At 36.6% G+C, this 15,260-nt stretch overlaps 1 protein-coding gene across 4 annotated transcripts in view; it reads right to left on the bottom strand.

Annotated features, from left to right (window-relative positions):
• EPHA6 (EPH receptor A6) overlaps positions 1 to 15,260 on the bottom strand; it is a gene marked incomplete at its 5' end in the record, with an annotated part of 867,182 nt that overhangs the window by 817,816 nt on the left and 34,106 nt on the right. For all 4 annotated transcript variants that reach the window (XM_081234488.1, XM_081234490.1, XM_081234489.1 and 1 more), the window contains one exon: positions 8,986 to 9,050. In XM_081234488.1, coding sequence (XP_081090614.1) covers positions 8,986 to 9,050 — 65 coding nt within the window. The remainder of the gene's footprint in view (positions 1 to 8,985; positions 9,051 to 15,260) is intronic.

The following is a 15,260-nucleotide window of genomic DNA, read 5'->3' as shown; positions in this document are numbered from 1 at the left end:
CTGTTGTTTTTGGATGGAATGTCCTATAAATATCAACTAAGTCCATCTCGTTTAATGTATCATTTAAAGCTTGTGTTTCCTTATTTATTTTCATTTTGGATGATCTGTCCATTGGTGAAAGTGGGGTGTTAAAGTCCCCTACTATGAGTGTGTTACTGTCGATTTCCCCTTTTATGGCTGTTAGTATTTGCCTTATGTATTGAGGTGCTCCTATGTTGGGTGCATAAATATTTACAATTGTTATATCTTCTTCTTGGATCGATCCCTTTATCGTTATGTAGTGTCCTTCCTTGTCTCTTCTAATAGTCTTTATTTTAAAGTCTATTTTGTCTGATATAAGAATTGCTACTCCAGCTTTCTTTTGATTTCCATTTGCATGGAATATCTTTTTCCATCCCTTTACTTTCAATCTGTATGTGTCTCTAGGTCTGAAGTGGGTCTCTTGTAGACAGCATATATATGGGTCTTGTTTTTGTATCCATTCAGCCACTCTGTGTCTTTTGGTGGGAGCATTTAGTCCATTTACATTTAAGGTAATTATTGATATGTATGTTCCTATTCCCATTTCCTTAATTGCTTTGGGTTCGTTATTGTAGGTATATTCCTTCTGTTGTGTTTCTTGCCTAGAGAAGTTCCTTTAGCATTTGTTGTAAAGCTGGTTTGGTGGTGCTGAACTCTCTCAGCTTTTGCTTGTCTGTAAAGGTTTTAATTTCTCCATCAAATCTGAATGAGATCCTTGCTGGGTAGAGTAATCTAGGTTGCAGGTTTCTCTCCTTCATCACTTTAATTATGTCCTGCCACTCCCTTCTGGCTTGTAGGGTTTCTGCTGAGAGATCAGCTGTTAACCTTATGGGGATTCCCTTGTGTGTTATTTGTTGTTTTTGCCTTGCTGCTTTTAATATGATTTCTTTGTGTTTAATTTTTGACAGTTTGATTAATATGTGTCTTGGTGTATTTCTCCTTGGATTTATTCTGTATGGGACTCTCTGTGCCTCCTGGACTTGATTAACTATTTCCTTTCCCATATTAGGGAAGTTTTCAACTATAATCTCTTCAAATATTTTCTCAGTCCCTTTCTTTTTCTCTTCTTCTTCTGGAACCCCTATAATTCGAATGTTGGTGCGTTTAATGTTGTCCCAGAGATCTCTGAGACTCTCCTCTGTTCTTTTCATTCTTTTTTCTTTATTTTGCTCTGCATCAGTTATTTCCACTATTTTATCTTCCACCTCACTTATCCGTTCTTCTGCCTCAGTTATTCTGCTATTGATCCCATCTAGAGTATTTTTCATTTCATTTATTGTGTTTTTAATCGATGCTTGATTCATCTTTAGTTCTTCTAGGTCCTTGTTAACTGTTTCTTGCATGTTGTCTATTCTATTTCCAAGATTATGGATCATGGAAATAGAATCTTGGATCAGCTTTACTATCATTATTCTGAATTCTTTTTCAGGTAGACTGCCTATTACCTCTTCATTTGTTAGGTCTGGTAGGTGTTTATCTTGCTCCTTCACCTGCTGTGTGTTTTTCTGCCTTCTCATTTTGCTTATGTTACTGTGTTTGGGGTCTCCTTTTTGCTGGCTGCAGATTCGTAGTTCCCGTTGTTTTTGGTGTCTGACCCCAGTGGCTAAGGTTGTTTCAGTAGGTTGTGTAGGCTTCCTGGTGGGGGGGACTAATTCCTGTGCTCTGGTGGTTGAGGCTCGATCTTGTCTTTCTGGTGGACAGGTCCACGTCTGGTGGTGTGTTTTGGGGTGCCTATGGCCTTATTATGTTTTTAGGTAGCCTCTCTGCTAATGGGTGGGGTTGTGTTCCTGCCTTGCTAGTTGCTTGGCATAGGGTGACCTGCACTGTAGCTTGCTGGTCGTTGACTGAAGCTGGGTGCTGGTGTTGGGATGGAGATCTCTGGGAGATTTTCGCTGCTTGATATTATGTGGAGCTGGGAGGTCTGTTGTGGACCCGTGTCCTGAAGTTGGCTCTCCCACTTCAGAGGCACAGCACTGGCTCCTGGCTGCAGCACCAAGAGCCTTTCATCCACCCGGCTCAGAGTAACAGGGAGAAAAAGTAGAAAGAAAGAATTAGTAGAAGAAAGAAAGAGAGAGGGAAAGAAAGGAAGAAGGGAAGAAAGGAAGGAAGGAAGGAAGGAAGAAAGAAAGGAGGGAGGGAGGGAGGGAGGAAGGATGGAAAGAAAGAAGGAAAGAAAGGAGGGAGGGAGGGAGAAAGGAAAGGAAGAAAGACAGGAGGGAGGGAGGAAGGAAAGAAAAAGAAAGTGGAAAGAAGAAGGGTGGGAGGGAGGAAAGAAAAAGAAAGAAGGAAAGGAGGAGCGGAGGGAGGGAGGGAGGAAGGGAGAGTAGGAAAAAAAGAAAGAGCAGGTAAAGTAAAATAGAATAAAGTATGAAATATAGTAGCGTTATTAAAATTAGAAAGTAATTATTGAAAAAAAAAAAAAAATGGACCGATAGAACCCTGAGACATATGGTGGAAGCAAAGCTATACAGAGAGAATCTTACACAGAAGATTACACATACACATTCACAAAAAGAGAGCAGGGGGAAAAATCAAAAATCTTGCTCTCCAAGTCCACCTCCTCAATTTGGGATAATTCGTTGTAAAAAGAGGAAAAGGGCGAGAAGTCTGAAATCTTGCTCTCTAAGTCCACCTCCTTAATTTGGAATAATTCGTTGTAAAAAGAGGAAAAGGGGGGAAAGTCTTAAATCTTGTCCTCAAAGTCCACTTCCTCAATTTGGGATGATTCGCTGTCCATTCATGCACTCCACAGACGCAGGGCACATCAAATGGACCGTGGAGCTTTAATCCGCTGCCTCCGAGGCTGCACAGAGAGATTTCCCTGCCTCTGCTCTCACAGCTCCCGGGTCTCAGCCTTGGACCTGGCCCCGCCTCTGCGCGTAGGTCGCCGGAGGGCGTCCGTTCTTCGCTCAGACAGGACGGGTTTAAAGGAGCCGCTGATTCGGGGGCTCTGGCTCACTCAGGCAGAGGGGAGGGAGGGGCGCGCAGTGTGGGGCGGGCCTGCGGCGGCAGAGGCCGGCGTGACGTTGCAGCAGCCCGTGGCGCTCCGTGCGCTTTCCCGGGAAAGCCGTCCCCGGGTCTCGGGGACCCCAGCAGTGGCGGGGTGCACAGGCCCCCCGGAAGGCGGGGCGGACAGTGACCCGCGCTCGCACACAGGCCCCGCGGCGGCGGCGGCAGCGGCGGCGGCGGGCCGCGGCGGGCGGGCGGCGGCGGCGGCGGCGGCGGCGGCGGCCCACGCCCGTCTCCGAGGTCCGTGCCTTACCCGCGGCTCGTGCCTGTCACCGGCGCTTCCCCAAGCAGCCCTCTTAATGCCCTCTCCTCGCGCACCAGGAAACAAAAGGGAAAAAAGTCTCTTGCCTCTTCAGCAGCTCCAGACCCTTTCCCCGGACTCCCTCCGGGCTAGCCGTGGTGCACTAACCCCTTCAGGCTCTCTTCCTGCCGCCAGCCCCAGTCCTCTCCCTGCGCTCCGACTGAAAGCCGATACCCGAGCCTCAGCTCCCAGCCCCGCCCGCCACGGCGGCCGAGCAGACAAGCCTCTCGGGCTGGTGTGTGCCTGAGGGCACCGGTCCTCTGTGCCAGAATCTCTCCGCTTTGCCCTCCGCACCCCTGTTGCTGTGCTCTCCTCCGCTACTCCGAAGCTTTCCCCCTCCGCCACCTGCAGTCTCCGCCCGCGAAGGGGCTTGTAGTGTGTAGAAACCTTCCCCCCTTCACGGCTCCCTCCCACTGGTGCAGGTCCCGTCCCTATCCTATTGTCTCTGTTTATTCTTTTTTTCTTTTGCCCTACCCAGGTATGTGGGGAGCTTCTTGCCTTTTGGGGGGTCTGAGGTCTCCTGTCAGCGTTCAGTAGGTGTTCTGTAGGAGTTGTTCCACGTGTAGATGAATTTCTGATGTATCTGTGGGGAGGAAGGTGATCTCCGCGTCTTACTCTTCCGCCATCTTCCTCCGGGGTCCTGAAGCATGTCCTTGCCTCCTATCACACTGGAATCCCATCAAGCCTTCAGGCTTCCTACCAGCTTACAGGATGGAATCTGCTGGCGTCTCCCCGCTTTTCCCCTCCATTAATGGCAGGGTCCCAATGTGTACTTGCGACCCATGCTTTTCTCAAACCAGTGCTTCTCCCGTTTAGCGCGCGCCAACCCCCGAGATATATATTTTTTAATTGCTTCTTTTGTACAAAGTTATTGCCTGAGCCATGTCTTTCATGTTTCTTTTTTTCTCATTAGCATTAAAATAGCATGAATTCTTAAAGATTAGCTGCTTCCTTCCCAGGAGATTTTCAAAACTGAAATATGTCCTTCAGTTTTGCACAGAGTAAGATTTCGTATTAACCAATTATTAGTTACTAATAGCAAATAGAAAATCCAGGGCATATGCCTATACTTAACGTTTGTGAAAACACTTTTACAGTATTCACATAACTTCTATAGTGCTATGCAAAAATTTTTATTGACGCAGCATTCTTTCATTGATTATCATGGCACTCTGTTAGCTACTCCACGAGATCATCATAATTTTATTACCTTAGTGTAGTACATAGACAGATAAAGGATAGAAGGGACACTTACAGGATAAAGTTCTTAACAGTTTTGAATTATGTAGATATAAAATTCTTGACATTAGACAGTGAGAGCACAGTGTTAAGAATTACAACCACTGGTTCCCAATCACTGAAGTATTCATTCTTTTCTAAAACCAAGCTCCATACTCTATACAAATATAATTATTCAACTTCACTCTGTTCTCAACATATCAATAAGAACACCTATATTTTGAACATCCTTTGCTAACAATTTTCCAAGGTTTCTTTCATTTCCAAGGGTTTATGTTATTGTCTTAAACAAAAGAAAGCTTCAATAATTTTTTATTGTTTAAGCAAATCCAGAAAGTACTTCTACTTACAGGGGCTGAGATACACACTATATAAATCAATTAAGACACTGAAATTCTAAGTCTCCTACAGTACAGCTTAGCCTATAATCGTAGCCTTATTTCCCACCACATCCCTTCTCTTCAGCCACACAAATTATTCTCAACGTCCCTAAAACTTAATGCATACATTTAAGAATTCGGTGCCTGTCTTCAAGCCACTCTCTTTTCCTAAAAGGTGCCTTCTACCCTCTCTTCCAGCCCATATGCGATTCCTTAGATTATAAGAAAGAGCTGATGGGTCACATCCTACTACCAATCTTCCTCAAGCAGAATTCATCCTTCCCTTTATTATTCTTTCACAAAACATTACTCGAAACTACCTGAAGATACTCTCTCTGGCCTTATGATTGTGTAGACCTATTTCCAAACTGCAAAAGAGTACATGGAACAAGAGAAATGTGTTAAATTGAATTCTGGACATGACTTTTAAAAACAGAAAGTGTATTTTCGATGTTGGCAAAAATGAGTTGACAAGCAAGCAAGAAAATAAATATATTTTCTTTTAATTGTTGCAAGCCTAAAATGTCACTTGCTCAAAACTATTCATCTATTTTCCATATTTGCTAACCAGAGGTGCTTATGTTATATTCAAATAATCAGTAATGGTTTTGTTTACAGGCACATCATGAATGCCTACTCTTGTAATTACATCAGCATGTTACTAAGGGTGGAATAGGTATTTTTAGTAAAAAAAAAAAAAAAACTCAACAAAAATTAAAACCACTATGAATTAATTTACTAAAGCATATATTTTATATGATTCATAATATAAATCATACATTATATGATTTCAAAAATATCTCTTAGTTCAATTCTTTATGGAAAAAAATTTTATTGATTTGAAAGTTACTCCTAGGAAATACTTTATTCAGAGAAACACCAAATATATATTATATCATAAGATTGTCAAATATATCATCTATTGTCTTTTCTACCCATGACATATTTGTAAAAACAACTGAAGTAGTGTCTCTGAGAAAAGGCAACTTTAGTTAAAATGGCCATTCAAATTAGCATGGCTCAAAAAACCTGAGAACCTTAAAAAATTACACAATGTCAAATAGATTTAATTATAATTTTAATACACAGATATAAATGGTAGTTTAAATGTTATACACTGATTTACAGTTCCTATAGATTTTAAATTATTTAACCAATTATGATGTCTAGATGATTTTCATTCTTGCCATTTTTAGAAGACTGTTTTCAAAGTTTTTCTATCCTTACTAATTATTTCCTTACTTGTTTTAAACTACAAATAGCACTAAGTAAAGCTCTATTCCTGTCCGTAATCTATCCTCTTCATTAAAAGAGAAATTTAAGTTGTATGTTTTCTTTAAAATTTACTTATGTCATCTATCCAGTTTATTGTTTCCCTTGGTTCACCTCTGTTTTATCTAATTCATGAAGCTTTATCCATATGTATTATAAAATATGTCCATGTGCTCCTATTTTCAAGTATTCCTACTGCTGACACTTGCCATATATGCATTATTATTTGGGGGGATAATCTAAAAGTAAAATAGCCTATTCCAAGGTAATTGAGTATTCAATTTACTTTTGAATGTCTGAATCCATGTGTTATTGTTCCCTCTGTAGTCTATACGTATTGCTCATTGCCCTTTATCTTTACATGGTAGAATCTTCAAAGAAATAAAAAGCACCTACTGTGAAATACATGTGAAGATTAAAATATGTTTGGCTTAGAAATTCTGCTGCATTATTTCCTTGCTCTGTGACCATGAAGAAGTTATTTAATATACCTGAAGTTCAATTTTCACATCTTTCAATAAGGAAAATTCATACTTGATTTCTAGGACTCATGTGAGTAAAGTGCTTTGAACAAAGCCTAGCATATGGTAAATGCTCAATGAATTTTTAACCATCTTTTCCTTTTCTACCTTATTCTATCATATTTATTTTCTACTGTAGTCTCCTTCCCTGCTTCTTTCTCTTTCCTCTTGTTCATTCTTGGCTGGTGCCCAAAATGTACATCTCAGTTTAGTAGTATGTTTATCAAGGGGAGAAAAAAATATGAATCAATTATGCAAACAGCACACATAAATAATTGCCTTTTCATAAAGTTTCCAATGTTCCTCTCTGTTAGTGTACCATAATACGTATACAGGTATTAGAGTCAGAAATAATTTAGTTTGAATTGGAATCCATCACTCACTATTTGGCCTATAACTTCTTGGTAAATTTTGTTCCTTACCGTCTTTAAAACTGGGTTTCTCCAACAGGGAAAGAGAACTAAGACATACCTCATAGGGCAATTGTGAAAAAAAAGGATAAAATTCTTAGTGCAGTGTCTGGAAAATAGAAAACTATGAGGTAAGCATCACTTTTCAAACAATTCTGCCCTCTCTCTATAATAAATCAGAAGTAGAAAAATTCCCCATTTCATAACACCTATGACAAAATCATTACAAGAACAATAGCAGTAAGTTTATTTGTAACTCTGTAAGTCCCTGTGTCTCCTGGTTACCAGTTTGCTTTAAGAAATGCAGCCTGATCAAGCCAAACACAATCACTAGAACAGAGCACAACTCCTTCTGTTCCTCACGTGATCCTTTGGCTATGACAAGATGAGGTCAGTGATAGTATGACTGTTAATATTTTTGTCATTTTTTTCCAGAAAATGAAAAAGTGGGGCTTGTAAACTACTTAATATTTGTAAGTTCTTATAAGTTACTTCATATACTGAGAAAACGAGATATGTATATATCTTGAAAGGGTATTCCGAAAAAGAAGTTTCATTCACTTCTTGAAAGTAACTGTGATAAACATAACACACTTAACACACTCAACGAATACTGATGTTTATTCATTTTAATGAAAATAAGATAACGAAGGCAAAAGCATAATCTTAGTTTAAAAGATACATTCTCAGAAATGGTTTGACAAGTGCTCTGTAAGAATAAAATGTAAATTTCAGAAAAAATAAAGCCATAGTCTATAAACAGACAAATAGAAATAAATAAATAACCTGTTAAAGACAGAAAGATTAAACTCTTCATAGGAATTTTTAGTTGAAAATACACATTTAATGAATAACTGTTGAATAATTGCCAATATAAAGGTCAAATTGAAACAGCATTACTGGAATGATTCTAAAAATATAAAACAACTTTGGGTCAACCAACTTATTTCAGATTTAAATTTGTAGATGTAACAGAAAAAGCAATGTAAAACAGTATCAAGGAAGAATGTGATGAATGAGAAAAATACATTTCTAAAAAAAGGAAGAAAAGCTAACCAAAGTATATCTGAAAGCAGCTGACTACCTCCATTATTGAAGATTTGTTTAAATAGACAAAATCTAGGTAAAAAGCATCACAAACCACCCTTTCTACTTTAGCTTGAAATGAAAAAAATAGTAGGAATACACTGACTGTGAAAATGATGCAAAATATATCAAAACATATAAAAAGTCAAGTACAACCATAGCCAAAATGGTGTCAGTACCTGGAAAAGTGTACTTAGTAAATTATATATTCTTATAAGCCTTTCAAAAGCAACTACACTCAGCTAACAAAAGCCTGATCATAATGTATCTTTTTGCCAAGTTCAAAAGACACATACTGCTTTAGCTGACTCATATTTTCTAATGAATACCAAATTGTTAGTATCTGGAAAATACACTTATGCTATGATAATCTAAAGTTTGTTTATGTACAAATACTCAGTGAGGTTACCAAATTTAACAAGCATATACCCAGAAAATAAAAGTGTCTTGAACATAAAATTTTATTTCTAAAGAAAATATTTATATGATAGCTATTCTGATACTACTATGTATAAACACTATATTAAAGAACAATTACTAATTTAGAAGAAAGCAAATAATTTTATACATCATTCCCATTGGTTAGCAGTTCTAATTGCATTTTAATCTTTCCTATGTAATTTAATTTATACACTATAATTCATACTTAATACAGCCAAAACCACACTGTTTTTCTTTCTTGAGCTATTATAACAGACCCTAAAAACCTAACAAGAAAAACAATTTTAAAAGATATTTAAACTTACCCCATTTAATGGATATGTTTTCCATCCTAGCTCTCCCAGTACAGTTGTTGTATCAAGCAACACAACTGGAATTAAACGAAACAAAAAAACTTGCATGAACTTCTCAATTGACATAAGAATGAATCAGCTATTTAAATCATTAATGTCAATGACCTTTAGTATTATTCATCGTATTAGCTTTAATAAGTTAAATTACTTTAAAATTATTTGTAGGTACTAAATCTTAATATATAATACTTAATAATATTGAGTAAATATAAAATATATAAGGTGGTTATAAATTAATTTTAAAATAGTGTGGTGTTTAACATGCTAAATGAAATAGATGACTGAGTAACAGTACTAACAAAGTCATTTTTAATAGCTGACTTCTAAAATTGATGAATGTTGGAGGGGTTAATCAAGAGGATATGACCACCAGATGACTCATAAGCTGGACCTGAGCAATGGGTGGGAGGTTCCTCAGCTCCTCCCCTGTCCTTAGAACTATGCTCTGCCTATCATTCCCACAGTGATAGCTGTTCCAAGGACAGAGCCCTGAGAGAATAAGGTGCTACTGAAACCATCTGGATGGTATACGTGACTGAACCCAGTTGAAGTCTCTAAGCCTCTGGTGGTCAAGTGCAGAGATCTACTCGTCTGACAGCCGCCCAAGACAAGCCTTGTGCATAAGCTCCCTTGCTTATTAAACCTGCCACCTACCAATCCGGAGTGATCTGTTTCTTTGCTCTCTTTCCTTGTCCTGCATGAGTATAGGGTCACTTTACAAACCAACAATGAAATAATCACCTTTGCTTTTCCCCCCATTTTCATATATAGTCTTTTTTATACCACATTAAAGAAAGAAAAACTTTTAAAGCAGGCCTGCCTGTATATTTTCTTTGTGTGTTATTAACTGCCCTTATATATGATTGGCAAAGTACAGAAACAACTCATTTTGAAGAAATCCATATTTTTAAAGTGTAGATTACATTATTATTGTATGTGTTAGTATACTTACTGCTAAAGAAGGCAAAAGCAAAAATAAAAACCATGCACCTTTTTCCCTGACCAAATGTAACTCATAATCTGGTTGAGAAGACATGCAAACAAATAATCATGACATACTCTGTTAAATTCTAAAATTGAAAACTATATAATAGCTTAGCAATTAAGTTAGGCTAAGGCTGGTAGGGCAGGTCTGGGACAATTTCATAAAGAAAATGCAATTTGGGCTGGGCTAGGATGAGGGGGTCTTTAATCAGATGTGACGAGAAACAAATTTATTTTAGAATACCTTCTATAAAGTAACTGAGCTATGACTAAATCACTTCTCAGTTGCTGGAATGGGGAGTAGGAGTGGAGATTATTTGGGGGAACTAGGAGGATAGAAATGAGGCCAGAAAGATAGATAGAGATCAACAGGAGAGGATTTTTGTAGTGTTTCCAGCAGGTTAATGTGTATGGCCCATGTTTCAGCAGATTTTAATTTTAACTATTACCTTCAAGGCCCCCAGATGCCAGTCATGGACTGAACTCTGAGAAACAATCCTTTGGTATCTCATCATGAGTTTTAGTTCTTCATCTAGTTAAAAAAGTGGAGGGGTTTTTGTAGTTTTTAAAAAATGTCACTGGAAGTCTGTTACTTGGCATCTGCTGTTTAGTGTCTATAGCAAGGATTTGGTGGGTTTTCTTATTTGACTGTGATACATTTTATTGATTTTTAGTATGAAACCATGCTTAAATTTCTTGGATAAACTCTACATACTCATTGCAGATTATTCTTCCAGTATATTCACTAAGCATACATTTGTAAAATTGAGCCATAATTCTTTAATTAATTTTTATTATGCAAAATTCTCAAAAATAATTTAAAATGTGGAGAAAACAGTGCAATGAACCCTCATTGTACTAATCACTCGGCCTCAATAATTACAAACCTATAGCCAATCTTATTTCATCTATACATGTTTACCTACTCTCACTGCAAGATTTCTTTGAAGCAAATTCCAGTATCATATGATTTCATCTGTAAAAATTTCAATATGTATATCCAAGATGAAGACTCCTCTTAATATAACTACAATAACAATTCACTACTATAAATAGTATGTATTACTTAATGTCATCAAATATCCAGTCATTATTTAATGTTCCTATGGTCTCAACTTATTTTAACAGAAAGTCAAGATCCAAATAGGTTCTATACATTATGGTGAGGTCTTTTTTTTTTCTTTTTTAATCTATAGGTTCCCCCATTTTCTTTTTTTAAAGTTAGGTTTATTGAGGTATGATTTACTTACAACAAAATTCACCTTTTTTAAACGTACATTTCTAGGGATTGTGACAAACTCCTACTTCCATGTAACCCCCACTACAATCAAGCTATAGAATATTTCCATCACCACCAAAACTACCCTTGTGATCCTTTATGATGAATCCTTTCCCCACCCCAGCCCCGAGCAACCATTAATCTGACTTATGTCACTATGGCTTTGCCTTTCCCATAATGTCAAATGAATGAAATTATACAGTATGAAACTTTTTGAGCCTGGTTTCTTTCACTCAGCATAATGCATTTGAGATTCATCTATGTTGCTATGTGTATCTATATGTACAACTGAACACTCAGTTGCTTTTTACTGCTGAAAAGTATTCTATTGCATGGAATTCCCTAGCTGATGAACTTTCATATACAGATTTTTATGTGAACCTATGCTTTAATTTTCCATGGTAAATAGTGATTACTGGGTTATATAAAGAATGTTAATTCTTCAAGACTGTAAAACTGTTTTCCAAAATGGCTGTAAAGCTTTACTTTCCCATTAGCAGAATGTCTGGTTTTCCAGTTGTTCCACATTCTCACCAGAACTTGGTATTGTCCAGATTTTTTAAGGCATTCTAACAGGTGTGCAACAGTATCTCACTGTTGTTTTAAATAGCCAGTTATCTTTTCACTACATGAAATCAAATTTACTAGCAAAAATTTTGACCCACAAAAGTGGTCTTATCCCACATTCCAGATTTTCCTTTTCGTGAGATATCATTGAACATGTTCCCCCATTCCCTGTATTTCCTTTAAATTGGTAGATATATTTAGTGGCTTGACCAGATCTGGGTTCCACTTATTTTTACTTTTTGTAAGATTACTTCATTGGTGGTGCTTTATAGTCCTTATACCAAATCAGGGAATATATCAATGTTTACTAGGGTCATGTAAAAAGGACACAGGGGGCTTCCCTGGTGGCACAGTGGTTGAGAGTCCTCCTGCCGATGCAGGGGAACGGGTTCATGCCCCGGTCCGGAAGGATCCCACATGCCGCAGAGCGGCTGGGCCTGTGAGCCATGGCCACTGAGCCTGCGCATCCAGAGCCTGTGCTCCGCAACGGGAGAGGCCACAACAGTGAGAGGCCTGCGTACCGCAAAAAAAAAAAAAAAAAAAAAAGGACACCGGAACCAACTGGCATAGGCTTCCCCTGGCCTAAAATTTATAATTTGATCATACACAAGGTTAATGACTATAAGGGATTGAAACACTTCAAACATGCTTAAATCCATGCATTCATAATGATAAAATATACCTACTAATAACTACTAATAACTTTTGCAGTACACTAGGAAATCATTATTTTTAAAAACTGGTAAATAATCTGAAAAGAATAAAACATTTATTTTGCTTTTTCTATATGAAATACTTCTGAATAAGGAAATAGTTAATGAAGGAACATTTCTCTTTTTTAAAATTTATTTATTTTTATTTATTTTATTTTTGGCTGCATTGGGTCTTCACTGCTGTGCATGGGCTTTCTGTAGTTGCGGTGAGTGGGGGCTACTCTTCATTGCGGTGCGCAGGCTTCTCATTGCAGTGGCTTCTCTTGTTGCAGAGCACGGGCTCTAGAGCGCAGGCTCAGTAGTTGTGGCACATGGGCTTAGTTGCTCCACGGCATGTGGGATCTTCCCGGACCAGGGCTCGAACCTGTGTGCCCTGCATTGGCAGGCAGATTCTTAACCACTGCACCACCAGGGTGCAGTGCATTTCTCTTATTGAAATATTTCAGTTAATAAATGAAGAAGGAATGATCGAATTAGGCTACACCATTTTCTACTCTTAATGTATTAATATATTTAGCTAATGGCTTATGCTGCTAATAGCACATAAAGAGATGAAAGGACACATAAAGGGCTACAGCTTTTAAAAAGGCTTTCTTTAAAGCCTCATTTACTCCATACTAACATACAATTCTAACAAGCCTAGAAGTAAAAGAAAGTACAAATACATATATATCTATATATGTATACATACACAAATACATATACACATACACACACAAACACACACATGCAAATTCACAAAATGATATTTGATGGTGTGTGGGTTCACTCGGTGTAAAAAAATAGTCTCACATATTAGAGAAAAAAAGCTGAAGATATAATAAATATTCAAAACTCTAATCTTATTATTAAATAAATGTTATTTTATTTTTGGTATATACTATTGAAAATAATTCAGAAGTATGTAATACCAGTATCCACTTTGGGGCACTCAAAAGTTTAATGTTACTCCTTTAGCACATTTATATTTTTGGAATACATCATTATTTTGCTAGCAGGCTGTTAAAGTCATGATAGTAATTCAGTCACTGTAGGAAGGATGGTCTATATATTTCCCTCTTGAAGGAATCTCCACATTGTCCTGTAAGTTGTTTCTTTTTTTAAATACTCAATTTACAGATGAGAAAACTGAGGCTCAGAGAGGTTACATAATTTTCCTTAGATCACAAAGTGATTACAACCAAAAGATTGATGCTAGGATATCCCTTAAAAAGTATTTAAAACCTTTAAACTTTTTTTTAAAGTGTTTTCTTCCTTCCTTTTAAGTTAGAGTATAAAACTTTATCATTTGTTTTTTTATTTTTGTAGATGCAGAGAAAAATCATTTATTTTGCTGATTCCAAATCTAGATAAGTTTATATCCTGGTTTTCTCATCAGTGGGTTCTACAGAAACTTTACTGGTACTACCTACAAATTATGCCATTTAAATCAAGGGGTTTACTGGAGTAAAGTGTTCAAAAATCCCTAATATTGAAGTCTACCAACGGAGATTTCTTTTTCATAGATTGGCAAATTAATTCATTCATTGATATGATTATTTTTTCTAAAATACAGTTGGGCTGCTTGGTTCTTAATATTTATAATTTGTAAACTAAAATATATTCATTTCAAAACAAACAAAAAAGAAAATATGTATATACCTACAACACTGTAGATCCTTAGGAAGCATTTTTTTAATTTATTAGTAGCTTCAAGAAACAAGATTTACATAATTGCTTTACTTTCCTCATTAAACTGCAATCATACCTTTTAAAAATTCTTAACAGCAAAATTTCAAATTTGCATTCCTGACAAGTGAAGGATCCATTGATATCAAAATAAAACTGAGGATTTATTTTTATTTTTAACACCATTATATGTGATACATGTTTAAATTTTATCACTTGCTTCACAGGCAAAGCCCCCACAAATTCAGGTTTTTCAGGCACACTAACAGCATTGGACCCGGCAAGGTGAGAGCTCCTCCTGCTGGCTTTAAACAAACGTTTTCTAGCCCGTACTTGAGTGCAAAAGTACTGTAAACTTAGGAAGGAAAAGAATACTCTGTCCATATTAACTTCAGTAAAAGTCAATACTTTTTTATTTTTAATTTAATGGCAAGATTTTAAATACAGAAAGATTAACACCAATGATTTATTTAGGAAGTACACATGAAAATATAATTATTTATTGATATCATAATAAATGAGAAATTGGGTAAACCAAAAAATAAATGGAAGTAGTAGATTGGTGGTATCAAAATAAAGTTTTTAAAATGTTTACTTCATTTAATAAGCAACATAATGCACAGAATAGGCTAAACTATGTACAATTTTCCTATTAACTTTTAGAAATAAATCTTTAGCATATTATATTTTTCTCTGAAAATTTCTCTTAATTTATTAGTGCTCCCTTTACTCATTCTTTTGGAAGTTATAAGAAAATTTTATTGTGGCTAAAAGAAGATAAAAAATGATAAAGACAAGGTTGATAGCACTGGATTAAATGTGAGAGTAATGAGTACCTAAGATTAAAAAGCTCAATGTTAATTTCTTTCCTTTGAATAATTTATCAGGTCTTGATATCCCTTTCAGTAAATTTAAGATATATTAATTTAAAAACAATTAGCATATAGGTTTATAGTATATAATTGAAGATCATCTTTATTCTAACTGCACAATAAAAAAAGGATGAGATTTTATTT

The sequence above is a fragment of the Mesoplodon bidens genome (assembly GCF_964165515.1).
Source record: "Mesoplodon bidens genome assembly, chromosome: 5".
Lineage (NCBI taxonomy): Eukaryota > Metazoa > Chordata > Mammalia > Artiodactyla > Ziphiidae > Mesoplodon > Mesoplodon bidens.
The sequence above is the reverse complement of the archived record's forward strand: the minus strand, read 5'-3'. Positions and strand labels throughout refer to the sequence as shown.